This window comes from Podarcis gaigeae (assembly GCF_964106915.1).
Source record: "Podarcis gaigeae genome assembly, chromosome: 10".
In the NCBI taxonomy this organism is placed as follows: domain Eukaryota; kingdom Metazoa; phylum Chordata; class Lepidosauria; order Squamata; family Lacertidae; genus Podarcis; species Podarcis gaigeae.
The window spans coordinates 46,289,167-46,307,420 of record NC_139686.1 but is presented as its reverse complement, the minus strand read 5'-3'; the positions used below and the strand labels follow the sequence as shown (position 1 = coordinate 46,307,420).

The 18,254-nt window shown below is 43.3% G+C and overlaps 1 protein-coding gene across 3 annotated transcripts in view; it reads left to right on the top strand.

The window, feature by feature from the left end:
* The first annotated feature begins 9,090 nt into the window (after positions 1–9,090).
* Positions 9,091–18,254, top strand: part of SRGAP1 (SLIT-ROBO Rho GTPase activating protein 1) — a 110,975-nt gene continuing 101,811 nt past the window's right edge. The window contains exons 1-2 of one of the 3 annotated variants that reach the window (XM_083699055.1): positions 9,104–9,178; positions 9,684–9,908. In XM_083699055.1, coding sequence (XP_083555181.1) covers positions 9,842–9,908 — 67 coding nt within the window. In that variant the 5' untranslated portion in view covers positions 9,104–9,178; positions 9,684–9,841. Of the gene's footprint in view, positions 9,909–18,254 lie in introns of all 3 variants that reach the window. The other 2 variants (XM_083699054.1, XM_083699053.1) reach the window with 2 other exon arrangements.

Here is an 18,254-nt window from a genome sequence, read left to right as displayed (position 1 = left end):
GCCACATGACCCGGAAGCTGTATGCCAGCTCCCTCGGCCAATAAAGCGAGATCAGTGCCGCAACCCCAGAGTCGGTCACGACTGGACCTAATGGTCAGGGGTCCCTTTACCTTTACCTAATTGTACTCTGCCAGGTTTGACTAATTTAGCTCAAATCCCTTTTGTGACCTCTTTGTGTGAGAAGAGAAGGTATGTTTGTGAAAGACACTCCTGCAGCTTCAGACCTCTTCATGGGCCTTGAGGTATCTGCTGGAAACATTGCTTTAGGCACAGAAGAAGAGGGCTTGGACACACTTTTCACTGTGGTTTTGAAAAGGACTGAAAATAAAAGGTCCTTGCACCTTTCAACCTGATATCATACCACTGTTATCTTACCCAGTGAAACTTGAAAAGGTTGACTGATGACGAGATAGCAGCTTTTCTTGCTACATATACCACAAAGTGTTTTAAAGTATAGTATTTGAAATGGTTGAGAGCGCCTGTTGCCACATGGAATTGTCTCCTCTCCTTGAGAGTCAGCTCCACCTATTCATGAAATTACTTTCCTTCAAATTCACTTGTTAAAGATTTGATCATCACAGGGTGAAGTAAAGGGTGCAGTTTGCTGAAAAAGGCACTATACGCGTAAATGCCTGATAGGAAGGTTTTTCATACCACACATTTAAAGCACAAACCCCACAAGAATCCTGGGAACTGTAGTTTGGCCCTCAGAGAGCTACAATACCCAAAATCCTTAATAAATTACAATTCCCAGGAATTTTTGGCAGGGCTGGGGAAAGCTTGCTTTAAATGTGTAGTTTATATACATATACAGTTTAGCATAGTTTAGCCTCACACATCTCCAGGGCCTAAATGAAGAGCTTTTCTACATATCTGTAGCCTTGTCTGAATAGGTATCTGAAGTTGAGACCAAAACCAACATCAGGTAATATTGCTGCATTAGCGTACATGTGTGAAATGTAGATGAGTGTTTATAAACTGTGAGACAAGTAAGGAATGCGGTGAGATAAAATGAGGGCACAGCAGGAAACATGGATAGGAAAGCAAGAAAATAACATAGGGCAGTGTAGAATTAGAAGTCATGCTGATTTACAGATGTTGATGATCTGAAACCTGTGTTTCGTTCTAGCCCATCCTAGTTGCCCTAGTCCTCTCATCTTGGCTCGGTCATTTTGTCCCAGTCCTCTCATCTCAAGGGGTAAGCTGGTTACCTCCTGGAATTCAAAATGCTGATGCCTCAGTGCAGCATGAAGAAATAAGCCTATGTGTCAGCAATGTGAGATGGGTTCGTGGACACAGTGAAGGACATAAGCTGATATTTCTCCTAAATACGCCAAATGATATAAAAGCCCAGCGGGAGAGGAGCAGACTTGACAACTAGTCTGAAGAACAAACAAAAGATGTCAGTAACGAAGACCTCCTCTGATGATGTCAGCAGATGGACGAAGGCAGCTTCTCAGGTAACCCTTGTCACTTGTTATTGTCTCTTAAAATATACATTTAACGGTTGGGTGTGCGGGAATATGCAGAGAGATTTATTTATTTATTTATTTTACACTTTTCTGATAATCAGAAAGGGCATCTCTCTTTCTGCGAGCCACATGAGGGAGCTGTGGTATCTGAAAATGCAGATAAGTGAATTAAGGGGTGCCTTCTTCCAGTGAGAATTAAGCGCTTTGATTTAGATGGCAGAGACACTTGCTTGAAATCAACAAAACTTATAAAAAGCTGGAGATGTGTATCTGTTTACACTGTATCAAAAGTGGCATATTTTTACAGACCCTGGTCCTTGTCCATATGCTGTGATCATGCCATGGTGAGGCCTGTCTGTCACTTTAGAATATCTTCATCTGGGCCACAAGAATGGCTTCTCCAAGCCATGAGCCTTCTCAAGTCACGCCCTAGGAGGCCTCTCAAATACACTGGGAAAGAAAGGACCTCCCCTCTGATTTACACCTTCTAAAACTGCCTCCATGGTCTAAGCAAGGTGCTAACCGGTGTTATCTCTCTGCATAAGTTGTACCTGGCAAGCTCTGGGACCCAAACTGTTTGGATGCCTTCTCCCCACCCAAATGTTCATTCAGCATAAAATGAAGTTTTCCCATTATGTCTCTCAAGAATCATCAAAAGATTATTGAGTTCCTTGCGTCTAGCAAGTCTGATGCTGTGTAATTACTAGTCTCTCTAAAGATAAGAGATCAGAAATGTTCGTTTGCATTGTTTGCCACCTCTGTTTAATCCATGGTCTGTTACTGATCTTAAATAAACCTTTCAATTTATAATTTGAACTCTAGTGGCCGTGAATTTTTACTTAAACCATGGATCTGCCCTATTCATGAACTACAACAGCTTGTCTCTCCTACCGGTTTGGAAGGACAAGTAAGTAAATAAGTTGCAGATTGAGTCCTTCTTGCAGAGACAAGGAGGCCTGCCCATTTCCCTACTTTCAGTCCTCACTAGGCTGCTTCCCTCAAGCCTGTTAATACCTCACCTCCTTTAGGTGGGTGGTACAATTAGCTGTCTAAGAATCTACACCTGGAGAATGGATCTGCTATTAGTAATATTTAAAGGTTTTATGATGGTCATTAAATTTTTGTGATGCAAATAGATTTAGTTATCTATGCCAGTAAATTGATTTGCACTCTTTTAAATAGTCAAATTAAATAGTCAAAGTGCAAGTAAATAGGTACCGCTCCGGTGGGAAGGTAAACGGTGTTTCCGTGCGCTGCTCTGGTTCGCCAGAAGTGGCTTAGTCATGCTGGCCACATGACCCGGAAGCTGTATGCAGGCTCCCTCGGCCAATAAAGCGAGATGAGTGCCGCAACCCCAGAGTCATCTGCGACTGGACCTAACGGTCAGGGGTCCCTTTACCTTTACCTAAATAGAACATAGGAGGTTCAGTAATTTTGAAGTTCTAGAAGCATTAAGACCAATATGCTGGAAACAAGAGAAAAAACTACTAACACAATAATTTCCATTTTCCTCCCAGCATGTTAAAGGTAAAGGTAAAGGGACCCCTGACCATTAGGTCCAGTTGCAGATGACTCTGGGGTTGTGGGACTCATCTCGCTCTATAGGCCAAGGGAGCCGGTGTTTGTCCGCAGACAGCTTCCGGATATTGGTATTTAAAAGTTAGCACTACATGGTAGTATATTGTTCAAAAAGCCACCATCCCATTACTCAATATGTACTGCCGTGTAAAAGGAACATCAGAAATTGGGACAGGAGGGGTAGCATTATAACCAGTAAAACTAACATAATAAACCCCACGTTTGAATGGAGTCATCTAGGGAACCTGTGCTGGAAAATGCAGCCAGTGGTGTTTGCCCATTATAACAATACAACCATAGGTTGCAAGCATGCATCTTCCATTCAAACAGTAATGTGTTCACTGGTTGGCTTACTAAAAATGCACTTAGCCCTCAGTAGCATGAAGTAATTCATTTTTCATATAGACTTTTGTCTTATTAATAGTTAATAAGAATATGGATTCAAGCTACTGTTCTAAAAACACTCAATGAGTAAGATAGATGGGCTTTCCATTTTTATTCTGAAAGCCCACTTCAGATTAAAACAGGGCTCTAGATAGTGATTTCTGAAAGATTCCCCCTGCCAAAATGACCAGTTCTTTTCCGTGTACTTCCTCTATAGTCACACAAGTATAGAGGGGAGATGAAAGAAAACGAGATTTTAAAAGATTTCTAGGTGCATTAATCAGATTTGCTGTACACACTGAAAAAAACTATCAAGTCAGAATTTAGCGATGTGGCATTATTATTTACTTACACCCAAATCTTTCAGCTTTTCTTTTGGTAACTGTGAGATTTATGCACAGTGGAACAGCAACTGCAACAAAGAATGCACTTGTACATTAAGTAACACCTTTTAAATAAATAGCCACGCTCTAAAGATACAATACATCTATCAATGTTGTTGGCATTGCACATGGGATTCATCTCATAACGCTGACAATTATTGGATTCCTCTTATTTGATATACTAATAAAAGGTCTTGCTTTTTAAAAGAGGAAGAGTGTTTTATGCAGGCTACATACAGCCAGCAGATAATTTATTAAAGATTTTCACAAGGCTTAATGAATTTATTGCTGTCATCTGCCCATTCCTTGAAAAATTAGTGTCTGGCTTTCTCATTCAAGGAGGCTGATAGGATTCATTATGCTGGATGCTTCGTCTCTCAGTGATATTCCAGGAAAAGCACTCAGCTAGTGGGTGTCTTTTTATAAGTAGAATCGGTGATCAACTATTCCAACAATTAATGAGAACATATATTAGTGTTAAGTACCATCGGGATGTTATTCTTTTGCATATATGTATAAAATATATATGTTTAAACTCAAGTCATTGCATTGAAACACTCCCAAATCTAGGTGCCCTCAGATAATAAATGCTACATATATCCACAACACAGCGGTACCAAGTACCCTTTGTGTATGTGCTGAGTATTTCAAACCACTAACAAATCCTTTGCTATTGTTATTGCAAAACCCATTCTGCCTTGTACAGTGTAATCCAAATTACTCAAAAGTAAGTCCCATGGAGTTCAGCTAGGGATAGGACTGCAGTCTCGATTATCTTTCCTTTTTACTGTGCTATCTAAATAGCTAACCATTAAGACTCCACAGTAATTTACTGCCTAGCCATAAGCCATACTGTGCCAGCCCACAAGTAGTTGGAAACTAGACACAAGATTACACTGATATTACAACAATATACAAGTATATGTTGGCAAAAATGTCACTAAGTACCAGTCTTACAAATACTACTACAGTATTCATATTTAACATATATTTACATACTGACAACCATATCCCAATACGAGTGTTAACTTCAAAAGGGTGAAGTTAATCACAACAGATCTATTTCTTAGATTGGGTAAGTTGTGCTACATGTGATGCCACAAAAATGTAGAAGAAATAAGTTATCTCTGGGTACCGAGTATTGCATCTTAGAAAATAAGCTTCTGTTTGGTTTCTATTCTTTTTATACGGCAGAAAGGTTTAATAAGTAAATGAACCACTATATACTATGTTCTATATTCTGAACAGGATACAGCATGTATAAAGAAAGACTGCAGTTAGTAAAAAGGAAACTAGCCCATGAGATGTGACAGACTGTGACACTTACTCTAGGAGGAAACTTAAGAAGTCCTGCTGTCCAGTTTTAGATAATTATTGCCTCATTATCTCTTGCAGCCTCATTCATTCCCATTATGGTGTGTTTATGTGATTTGCATCAATGACTAGGCACAGACTATCCTGCTCTAGATTTTGCCTGCTGGCAGATGGACTTCCCTTTGTTACTTGTTAAGTAAGCAGGATTCGGGGCAAATGAAGAGATTTGCATTGTCTGATGCTGGACCAAAAATGCTATCAAAAAACAAAGTTTAACTAGTGAGGCTTCAAGACCAACTTGGGTGTGGGTGGAACCAAAACACAACAATATTCTGTCTCTTGGTGTGTTTAAATGAAAGCATTAATGAAGTCCCTTCCTGAGCCAGTGTATGTAAAAATAGATTTTCTGCAATAATCTTGCATGCGTCCTTAGAAGTTCTTCCCATCTTTGCCTCTGGTATTTAAAAGCCTAAATGCTCCTGGGACTTACTCTCTGTGATCCAAGCCACCGCAATGTGATTGCGTGGCATGTAAGTCAGAGACGACTTTAGTCTGAAGCCCTGAGCTTATTGACTCCTTCAAACATCTTGGAAGAAGATTACACCAATGTAATAATGTACAATCCTTCTGCAATCCTTAAGAGAGGGGAGGGAAATGGTTACTGTGGTTAATTCAGCCAAGCTGCCCTAGAGTCCAGATATAATCCAGAAACTAACATTTATCTCTGTTGCTCAAAGAAAGCTTCGACCTCTGGCATGTTCCCAAGCCTACTGTGAAACATGAATGTATACGTCACCCTAATGGCCATATATGGAACGTGGCTTCCGCTGTAACACATGTGGAACTCTGCTGAAAGTACAGTACTGCACAGTTAAGTAGCCATCAGGCAGGAAAGCAAGCAAGAGATCCCAGAATGGCTGTCAAATTTCTGTTGTCATAGACAATTTGGCACTTTGAAATGTTTTTTTTAAAAAATAATTTTTATTTGGTTTTACAAGTACAAAGTTATATACAAAAAAGAAAAGAAAAACATACCCATATAAAGAGATTCCTCCAAATTTCAGGACTTTCTCCCACCTCCTCCATGGAGTCCTATTTTTAACATTTATTACTGCATATTCTTCCATACTGGGATGCGGGTGGCGCTGTGGGTTAAACCACAGAGCCTAGGACTTGCTGATCAGAAGGTGGTTCGAATCCCCACGACGACGGGGTGAGCTCCCGTTGCTCCGTCCCAGCTCCTGCCAACCTAGCAGTCTGAAAGCACCTCAAAGTGCAAGTAGATAAATAGGTACCGGTCCGGTGGGAAGGTAAACGGCATTTCCGTGTGCTGCTCTGGTCCGCCAGAAGCGGCTTAGTCATGCTGGCCACATGACCCGGAAGCTGTATGCCGGCTCCCTTGGCCAGTAAAGTGAGATGAGTGCCACAACCCCAGAGTCGGCCACGACTGGACCTAATGGTCAGGGGTCCCTTTACCTTTTATTCTTCCATAGTCCGATTTTTATGTCAAACCATATTATCCATGGTAATTGTTACACTATAAGTGAGATCAAAATCCTGCTAATGTTTCCATCTGCTTACAGTGTTCTCCTAAGTAACTTAGAAATTTTCCCCTTTTTTTTATAAAGTTATTATCCTCTTGATTTCTGAGTTTTCCATTCAGTTTTGCAGTCTCGACATAGTCCATTAGCTTGGTTTGCCACTCCTCTCTGGTAGGGATGGAACTTTGAAATAAATAAATGAATCTTCTTCTGCTTTAAATCATTGGTTCTCAATTAGCCAAGTATTGCAGACCCACTGCTTTTTTAGGGTCAAGCTGTGGACTCAGTGGTGAAGCTGCATGCTCCGCTACGGGGGGGGTGTATAGGGGGGTGTATAGGGTGTATAGGTGGGGGCGTGATGCGCATCCCGGGGGCGTGGTACGCCTCCCGTGAGGGCATGGCGTGCCACTCGCAGGGGTGTGGTGCATGTTCTGGGGCGTGGCATTCTGCCTGTGGGGGCATGGTGCACGGCGCACAGCGAGTGTGGGGGGGGGGCTGCCGCGATAGCACCCTACCGGAATAGTGGTGCCGGGGCAGTCTACTCCCTCTGCACTCCCGTTCCTCCACCAGTGTGTAGACTGCTTACTTTTTAGGAAATGTTATGTCTATGCTAGTTTTTGTTATGTGAATGGTGCACACCCCCCCTAGGTGAGTTACGTTGACCCCTGGGGTCCGTGGACCACTGATTGGGAACCACTGCTTTAAATTATATGGACCAGGGGGAGGTGACTCAAAGCATGAGATGGGCTTCCTGGTGGAAGCACCAGGCAAAGCTCACTCCTAACTTCTCTGAACCCAGATTTCTTCCCACCACTGAGGCCTCTGGGATGGGAGGTGGTGGCAGCCATGACCGACGGAGGAAGAGGAGAAGGCAGGTGCAGCGTTTTTTGTTTTGCTTGAAATGACAATACAGTGGTACCTTGGGTTAAGTACTTAATTTGTTCCGGAGGTTCGTTCTTAACCTGAAACTGTTCTTAACCTGAAGCACCACTTTAGCTAATGGGGCCTCCCACTGCCGCCGGAGCACGATTTCTGTTCTCATCCTGAAGCAAAGTTCTTAACCCGAGGTATTATTTCTGGGTTATCTGAGTCTGTAACCTGAAGCGTATGTAACCTGAAGTGTATGTAACCTGAGGTACCACTGTACGTCCTGGGCTGGCCCATATCTGACTCCTAAACTTTCTATGGAATTACAATGCTTTGTTTATAATAGGGAACCCTTGAGGTCTAGTAAATTAAGAGTGTCAGACTAGCAGACCTGGGTCCACTTCCCCACTCAGCTCACTGACCTTGGGCGAGTTGCTATATCTCTCAGTCTAACCAAGGGCTGTTGTGAGAATAAAAGAGAGGGGGAGGCAAATGTCTGCCCTTGGAAGCTGCTTGGAGCAAATGCAGGATAAAAATGAAATACAAAAATACATAGTGAGAGAAAAACTAAAAAATACTCCTCCCCCCTGCAAAAAAAGAACAATTATTGACCTGATGTTCAGTCACTGCCAGAGCCAGCCTGAATAAAAATGTTATGAAAGGCTCGGTTGATTTTGCTTCATACTGAGCAACAATAGCAAAATCCCAGCTGCCTTATGTTGGTCCGTGCTGCTTAAAATACACACTTTTGAGATCCACAGGCAAGAAGGACCTCGCCTCCTATTCAGATTTCAGTCTACAGAGACTGTGTGTGTGTGTTTGTGTGCGTCCCCTCCACAAAGATGGGTGTGGTCACTTCGCATCGAGACTGTGGTCACATCAGAAGGGAAGCTGCCCGCATCTCAGGTTATACAGAGGGAGCGAAGCTGGGCGGGTGCGATTAACCCTTGAGCCCCGCTATCGCCTTCTAGCAGTTTCAACGAAACGTCTTGGTGGCAAGCGATGCAAGCAGCAAGCAGCAGCCTGAGGAACTGGGGCTTCCAAGCCAATACTGTAGAACAGAAACAATGCTCCGGCGGTGGCGCGACAAGGTTGCAAAAGCGTGATCCCCAAACTAAGCAGCCTTCCCCCCTCCCACTTCCAGCCAGACAGCGGCGGGTTTAACTTTCCACGCCAGGATGAAGGGCTCTTGCAACACCTTATCCCTGCCTCGCACCCCTTTTCCCTAGCAAAGCCCCGCTCACCATATGCTCCTGGGGCGAGAAACCGGGAGGAGGAGAACCCCCAACCCCACCCCTCCTCCTCCTCCCGCCCCGCCGCTTCCCCTTTGGCAGCTGCTAGCAATAACCCTCCCTTCTTCTTCCTAGCGGCATCTCGCCCGGCAAAGCGGGCTCTTTAGGCGCGAGCCTGGGCAGGGTCCGCTCCTCGCTCACCCCGGGAGGCATCCGGGCAGCCTGGCCCGCTAAGCCCCGCCCTCCGCCCTCCTGTCATTGGGCAGCGGCCGAGGCGGCGCGGCCCCCATTGGCTGCGAGGGGTGTCGGCTCGGCGCAGGGGAGGGGCGGCAGAAGGAGAACCCGCGAGGCGCTTGGAAGCTCCCGGGCTGGCGGCTTAGTCTCTTGCCTGTGCGCGGCGGCTTCGGGTGGGCTGCGCGCCTTCGCCTGCATTCTCAGGCCGGCAGCTGCCGATAAGAGGAGGCGGAGAGGGCGGCTGAGGCGGCGAAGGCGTGGTAGCGGCGGCGGCGGCGGCGCGAGGGGCTTGGCTCCGGAGAGAGCGGGAAGGCGGAGAAGCCATTAGGGGGGGAGCGAGAACTTTTGTTTCGGAGCTCTGAGGCGCCCCCTGCCCGAGTCCCGCCTGCTTGGCTCTCGCCGCGCTCGCAACCGCAGGCGAAATTTCTGTCCCGCAGGCGAAATTTCGCCGCCTCGGTCCCGCGATGCTGCGGGCGGCCATTCCGGCTCTGGAGCGGACTGAGTGAAAGGCAGCGGCCGCAGGAAGAAAAGAGCGAGGGATTTGCCGAGCCTCGAGGGGAAGGGCTGGTCCCGGCCGCTTCGACGCCCAGCCTTTGGTTGCTGCTGCCGCGCCCCCGAGATGGTGCCTGCTCCGGGATTAGCCTAAAAGTCCCCTCTTTCTCTCTCTCGCCTTTCCAGCTACGATCGCCGGAAGATCTAGCTTGGGACGCGCCGCGAAGTCCTTCCCACCTCGAGGAAGATCTCTGCTGTAAGCGAAGCAATTACAAATTGTGCCGCGCGAAACTCTGCCAAGTGTTTCCCTACCCTCTCTCTGAAAGAAGAACCGGGCGGATAATATGTCAACCCCGAGCAGATTCAAGAAGGACAAGGAGATCGTGGCCGAATATGAAAGTCAAGTGAAAGGTAAGAAGTCCGAGGTGGCCGTCGGGGTGGGACAGGGAAGCCGCCGCCTCCTCGTTTCTGACGCTCCTCTTGGTTTTTACCCTCCCTTAACTCCAGTGCAAGGAGGAGAGCGCACATCTTTCCAATCCCAGTAATTACCACCCCCCCAAAAAAACCTGGCATCCTCAGATTATAATCCTCAGGTTATAATCCTGGCTAAATCCGACCCCCCCCCCCCGCGCGCCCCAATCGAAAGGGGTTTGAAAGGGTGGGGGAAAATCCACCTTTGTACTTGCTCAGGCCACTCGCTGATTTGAGAGTGTGATAAATTGGTTGGCGAGTGTGTGTCATGGGGGATAAGCTTAAACCATTTTAGGTGATAAGTGCCCCAGCTTCCAGCTGAAGACTCATCACAGAGTCATCTGGTTAATAGAGTCACAGTATCCAGTGTGGAAAGGGCAAGGGGCTTGCATAGCAAGAGGGGAGCTGGGAGACCCGTTCTTTCAATAGCCTTCTCCAGCCCCTCTCTTTTCCAGCCACAGTTAAACTAGAAGTGAGGACTCTCTTCTTGTTTTTCTTTTTAAAAATACTGCTTGATTGCACAGTTTTAACAGCGTAGATTGCAATTGCTACACTTAATTTGCTTCCAGGATGCCCTTTGATTTGGCAAAGGGAGGGTTGTAACTGATTGACAGCTCCCGTGTATCTGGAATGGCTGGCTTAGACCGTGCACCTTCTATTTAATCAGTTACAAATGTTCCGTAGCTTTTTAAAAAGCAGTTTTTTAACAGAGGAAGCAATGCTACAACATCCTCCCTGCCTGTATTGTACATCAGTTCTGTTTCTCCGTGATTTTTAATGTCACAGCGGAAGACGGTGTTTATACAATCATACATAATATTTTAAGAGTTTCACTTTCCTGTTCTGTAGCTTCATTATATCTGCAGCTTCTGTTTTCTAGCACTTGGCAGCTTTTGAATAAAATGTCTCTTGGAAACAAACAATATCTTCCTTCTAGAAATATGCTAGTTCACGTTCCTTGTATGTGTTGATTTAAGTTCTTCGCTTCATTGGTCGAAAACTAATGTGGGCTATATTGGAGCATACAGATTAATTTGCTCCGGCGTGCGTACATAATAAAAGTTTATATTGCAATTTTGAGTTTGTCCATAGTAATGAAATACCCTTTGCATATGCAAATCCAACATGTGATGTCATCAGGAACTCGGTTTCACATAGTGTCCTGTTGGCTTTGGTAGAACTCTGTTCAACCAGGGTTTCCCAAAAGGGTCTCCAGCTCTTTTTGGACTACAATTCCCATCATCCCTGACCACAGGTCCTGCTAGCTAGGGATGATGGGAGTTGTAGTCCAAAAAATAGCTGGAGACCCAAGTTTGGGAAACCTTGATCTCAACACTAAGGGTTCCCAGACAAGCAACTGGGTACCTATGGCTATAGTTCCACCCTACTAGCTTTTTAATGTGGAGCAGCAGCCAGAAAAAGACCAGGCATGCATTGTCTACTGTACAGTCACACAGTGGCTTTGAAATGTATGACTGGCCTTCCAATTCTTTGCCAGAACTGTCTCAGAATCTTATGTGACTGTGTTCAGCTTGAAGGATGAGTGCCTAGCTGGTGCCTCCAGAGTATGGGGGTATGAAAACCGCACTTTCTTCAGATATGCAATTGCTGCACAGATTACCGAATCAGATTTCGAAGGAAAGCCTTCTTAAAAAGTTTCAATACGTGGCTAAATATCGCAATGCTAGGAGCCTATCTAGTTTCAGCTGGTAATTGAATCGAGGCCACTTCCACACTATGTATTTAAAACACTATCATATTGCTTCAGCAGTCGCCTTTCCCCCAAAGAACTCTGGTACTGTAGTTTAAGGATGCTCAGAGTTGTTAGGATACTGTTCTACCCATTGCAGAATGGTTTAACCATCAATCTCTTTTCCTAGGGAACTCTGTAACACAAACTGCCTGGGAGTTCTTGTACAAGCCAAGTGCACCTCTGGGACATAATTATACTATCAGCTGTGTGCCATCTGAGGAATTCAGTTGCTCGGCAGGGATATATGGGACAACTATCAGAACACAGATACAAAGTAGCAGTAGTACTAGAATATAAATAATTTAAATTGTTGTGTGTATTGTGTTGAAAACAAAGTAAAAATTTAGTGGGGAAAGTATACGTTATTCAGATGAAACAAACTTATGTACAGTTTAATGGGTTTTGTTTTTGCATTTGCTAAACATGGGAAAGAAGAAAACACTACAGAGGTACTAAATTCTCTGACAACTAGTAACAACACCAAACTACCTATACCACCAAATGATTTTTGGCTTGTGGATTCTGTGAGCATACTAGATTGAACAGATCATTGGGCAGTTTTTTAAAAGAAAATATTCTGTTATGAGCAATACCAGACTTGATGTTGACTTGGCACATAAAGTCCTACAAAACTTGGGTCCCAAGTACTTGATAGAGCACCTCTCCCAGCATCTGAGCTCCTAAGATCTGCAGGGGAGCCCTATCTGTGCTCCTATCAGTGGTCATGATTTGTTTATGATGATGAGAAACTGGACCTTCTCTGTTGTGGAACTCTCATTGTGGAACTCCTTTCCATTGAAGGCATAGTTGTGTTATCACTTCCAGGCTTGTGAAGTCAGAAGATGATATTTCTTCCCCTGCAGGCTTATGGGGAGAGTTTGACCCAAGGGCTGTTGGTCTGTGGTTGACAATTTTGTATTAGAATGGTTTTAATATGTTACGAATTTTATTGGAAATATTGTGTGTTGCCTTGGGCCAAGGGGTGGTCTAGGAATGTATGCATATATTTAATACATTAATATACCAACCTTTCTCCCAAAGTAGGAATAAATAATAATAAAATAACCATACAAGGAAGAGGATTTGGGCTGTCATGTTTTTAGATAACTGGCTATATCGTTGAATTCAGGAATAAGAAACATGGTAAATAAATTTGGCCAATTAAGTGGTTGCTGGGGCTGTTCTTTGCAGTACACTTTTAATAAACAACAACAGTCTCAAATGTGTAGTTTATCCCAGTAGAAATAATTATCCTATTTTTCCTCAGTTATTTTCCTTACAAAACACATGAAGAATAAGCTTCACTCACATGGCTGTGGCATGTCAACATGGCAATCTAGTTTACTTTTTCTTAAATCTGGCCACAAGAAAATAGATGTGCTACTCACTCTAGTGCACATAGACTGTTTTCGTCACAAAATGAAGTGTTCAGTTTGCAGAAATAGCCTTTGTTAATAAAGGACTATGATGTTGAATGCCATATCTGGCAAGTGAGATGTGTACAGGAATATGTTTCTGTGCCTTCAACTAAGGCAGGTGGAAATGTGTATCGTAATCCATGGTTGCACTTGCCCTTGTTGGACCAGTTAGATATGTAGGGGTGTGCTTTGGGGATGGATGCCCACATCCTGGAGCTGTTGATTGTCTTTGGCTAGATGTGCATGACTGTAGCTGGGTCTAAGCCAAAGTATACAAGGCTGCCGTTGTATGCAGAATTAGATGTGGCATGCTGAACTCTGCATCCAAATGGGCGATGAGACTGGTAGTTTACCAAGTTCATTTTGCCACTCTGCTTCAAGTCAGTCATCTTTGTTTTTCCATGTCCTGGTAAAACTTGGAAGAATACTTCAAGAAGAACAGCATGGAACCATTGTTAACATGTAACAATTTAATGATATTTAACCTTAATAATATATAAACAGAGTTCAAAGTCAGTCATTGTGTATGAGATCTACTAGTATTAGAATATGTAAAAGATTATCTGTGTTCCACAGTGTTCTACAGGGGCTGCTAGAGCTTGACTTCGTTCAAGTCTTGTATTTTGACTTATTGAAGAAACACCAAAATAATTAGTATGACACGTTGAGAGAATGTGCCTTGCATTCCATTAAAACTAGTTGGATAATTTGGTGAGATGCTTCAGTTGGAGGACTGAGTACAAGGAAATGCCATAGGTCACTGGTGTTTTATTAGTATTTTTTTAAAAAATCTTAGGCTTTAACTGCAGATTGAGGCCTAGCCTAACCTATGGAGTACAAACCTTTATCTATTAATCTTTACAGGAACCCAGCAATTAGACATCTGAAGGCCAATTTATGCATTACAGCTGCCATTTGAAAGACGTTTCAGATTACTCCATGTGGCAGCTGTTGGCATATAACAAGCTCTATTTATTCAGTAATTCGAGGTGCTGATTTGGCAGTCTTCTCCAGGTCACTGCAAACTTCCTGAAAAAGAAAGGTTTGTAATGAATATTGTTAAGTCTACATGGTGAAATGCTGTATTTTGCATTTGGTAACTGCTGTTCAAGGCAGTATCGGTGTGGGTGACCATATAATGTACAAAACATCCCAAGATTATAATACTGCTTCTGCATAGCAGTTTCCTGTACTTCCTGAAGAAACAGGAATTATCTGGAAGAAACAGGAGCAGTGTAGTTTAGAAATACTTTTCTGACCATGCAGTCTGTACTTGCCATTGTAACCCATTCCAGTCACAGTTCAGATGGTACAGGAGGCAGTGTAGACTCAACACAACATGGACCGGGAGGGATGGAACATTATCATTATTGTTGTTTAGTCGTGTCCGACTCTTCGTGACCCCATAGACCAGAGCATGCCAGGCACTTCCCCTGCCTCCCGCAGTTTGGTCAAACTCATGTTGATAGCTTCCCAACATCAGGGTCTTTCCCAGGGAGTCTTCTCTTCTCATGAGGTGGCCAAAGTATTGGAGCCTCAGCTTCAGGATCTGTCCTTCCAGTGAGCACTCAGGGCTGATTTCCTTTGATCTTTTTGCAGTCCATTGGACTCTCAAGAGTCTCCTCCAGCACCATAATTCAAAAGCATCAATTCTTCGGCGATCAGCCTTCTTTATGGTCCAGCTCTCATTTCCATACATCACAACTGGGAAAACCATAGCTTTAACTATACGGACCTTTGTTGGCAAGGTGATGTCTCTGCTTTTTAAGATGCTGTCTAGGTTTGTCATTGCTTTTCTCCCAAGAAGCAGGCATCTTTTAATTTCGTGACCACTGTCACCATCTGCAGTGATCATGGAGCCTAAGAAATAATGCATATTATCATATGCACCATTAAATGAATTTGTTTAAATAGCTGGAGTTAGTCTAACAACAATGGCCAGGTTCTTAGGTCAGAGGTGTGCGGTGCAGATGTTTCTTTTTCTGGATTTTCTCCAGATAAGTTGCTTTTAATTGTGTCATCATTGCCAGGCCACTTCATGATATAGTGTTGTGAAACAAGAGAGATAGTGATTTGCCCATTTTGTCACCCGATGAATTGCTGGGCATTGATTTGAACAGACTTGAGCTTCTCACATACAAACCTAATATTCTAGTCATTGCACCATGATAGTTCTCTCAAACACAAAACACCTACTTCTAAATGATAAAATCCAAAAGCTGCATTGCATAATTATGAAAATTATGGAAGTGACATTAAAGTATATTGCTTTTTCTGATCTTGGAACATTTAGTATTTGCCTAAGCCTCAGTGTAATAATTAATATTTACTTGAATCTTCCATGCCCTACTTTTAAAAAGATTTTGTATTAGCAGCAGCTGTATAGGAAAGAAGTTTTAGCAGAACAAAGTAAACAAAATCCATGCTATGTAACTGTCTTCTTCCAAGAATCTCAAAGTAGATGAAAACTTGTTTAAACTAGAAGAGAGCTATCATTTTTTCAGGGAAGAAAATAAAATTGTGGTACAGTTAAATTTGGCCAAATGTAGCATGTGTGAGAAGGCAGAAAAAAATCCACTTAAGTTTGCAATGGACAGTTTCACATGCAGCCTGGAGAAAACCTGCAAATTTTCTCTATTCAATGAGGTGCAGGAGTTTGTTTCTGTTTGTTCCGCTGAATTGTATTAAGTAATGTGCCCATTCATTTAGGCTCCAAAAGAGGTTTGTGTGCCGCATTTCAAAATAGCACATTGGCTTTGTTCTTCTGTGATGCTAAACCATGGTTTGACACTACATGCATGACTAAGAAGAAGCCCAACCAAAGCCTTGGGTCTGCATACTCCTCCTTACAACCCCCATGTGGCCAGCAGAAGGACGTCACCAGTTCTTAGCTTCCATAGTTGTGGTGCTATATGATTTGGAAACCATGGTTTGAACCAAACTAGTTTGTTAAGCAAAGCAAGCCATGTAACCCATCGTTCTGAGTCAGTTTTAAACAATGATCTGTGGTTCATAGGACACACCAAGCCAGAATTTGTGGAAAGTGAAATTAAATGTGAGCAAAGTCCTCCTCCTGGCTGTGCAGCAGAAGACTCAGAGGTGGGAATGGGAATGAGAGCCTGAATTTTTGCTTAGGGGTCCGTTCTGCTCATGCATGTTACACTATACAGTGGTACCTTGGTTCCAGAACTTAATCCGTTCTGGGAGTCTGTTCTACGCCCAAAACCATTTAAAAACCAAGGCACGGCTTCAGATTGGCTGCAGAAGCTCCCTGCACTCAAGCGGAAGCCGCGCCAGATGTTCGGCTTCCGAAAAACGTTTGCAAACCGGAACACGTACTTCCGGGTTTGTGGCCTTTGGGAGCTGATTTGTTTGACAACTAAGCCGTTCGAGAACCAAGGTACCACTGTACAATTATTTAGTGTTTTGTGTGCAGCCACAGCCACTGGTCAGACATCAAACACAGAAGCTATCTTTCCCTATTCTTACTTTTGATTGTTTAAAAGGCAGTGCTGATATTTCACACTTGCTTTATATTATACTTCTTAAGCTTGCTTCTCAGAAGTAAACACATATTGTAGGGAGAACATTTGCTAACACTTATTGCAGAAGTGTGAAAGGGAGAGCTGTGAATTCCTTTATGGCTGTGTTTGGGTGAGAGACACAGCTGCTGTCTCAGACGTCCAGAGTCTCTGGCTTTTTTGCAGCAATAAAATTGTGCTTTATGTTTACAGATAAATTTGTCCCAATATATTTAGGATCTCTAGGTGACAGTTTTGGTTTGGCACAAAATTGTAACCAAGAATAACCAACTTGATTCTGTGGGTAGTATTGTGGCAAGAAATATGAATGAGGACAAATCTTTCCTTAATTATTTGTAAGATGAAAATGAATGGCATCTTCACAAATGATGAAGCAAAACTTACATTTTAATAATATTCCCCTTTTTTTGGAAGGGAAGGTAATTATTTTAACTTCTGGAGCACCGCAAGATAAAATTAGCATTTGGCTATCATGCTAGCATTTTGCCACATAAACCACAGTAGACCCATTTGAATCACGCATTACATGACCAATCTACATTGTCCCTGAGTCTCCTAGTTGTTATTCATGCCATAGTGAAAGAGAGTGGGAAAATGTTATTATATTCACACGTAGTGGATATAATGGTGTCATATGGTTGAGAAATACTGGGGAAGCAGTGGATATGCTGTGCAGCTCTGGAAAAATCTGGGTGATGCTGCTATCACCCAGCCATACTGATCCATCATGTTTCGCAATAAGCAGTTGAACTGCCATCTACATGTAGAATGTGGCCAGTTTGGTGTATAAAAAGAGCGCTTGGTTCCAGTTTAGATATTTCCGGTTGAACAAGTCACAGTGCGCCAAGGCTCACATGTTCAATCTTCCACTCTCTTCCTCTTTCAGAAGCAACAGGTCCTCTGTGACATCCAGACTTGGGAAACTGTGTAAATTACCATTTGAGAACAAGCCAGTATCTGAATCAATGATTCCATATCCTGAACTGTTCTTGGACTGCACTTAAAGTGCAGTTTCCTAACTTTAAAACAGAAAGTGGATGCTTCCATCCTGGGTGTGCAAGAGAAGATGGGAAGTTTGAGCACCCAAGTCTTGCCATAGTTTATTCAGAAGGTAGGAAGTCATGTTTCCCCATTAAATCTGAATTGGGCCTCTATTTCCTCACTGTAGCTGACACACATCACACTTTAAAGACGTATTAATGAGAATTTTGGAAGTAAGTTACGATGCATGCTATTCCTGTTTCTAGCTGGCGGGATCCTTTGCTTTTGCCCACAAACATTGCTAACTGCAATTGCATGCACTTTATCTTGTGGGTGGATAGAGAAGAAGCGGTGCTACTGAGCGCAGTGATTAAAAGAGAATTTAAAGATGCCCTCTATAAAATTGTTGCAGGGAAGGCAGAAGTAGTAGTTTACAAGAAGAGTGCTGTAATTGAACTCTTTATGATGTGGCAGTTCTTGTAAACCACGTTTGGAATTACTACAAACACCGTCGGATTTGCCAGAAGATGATTTCCATGAAGTAATAATTGTAACTCTTTACATTTGGCCACAGTGGGGAAATAAGGGGAGT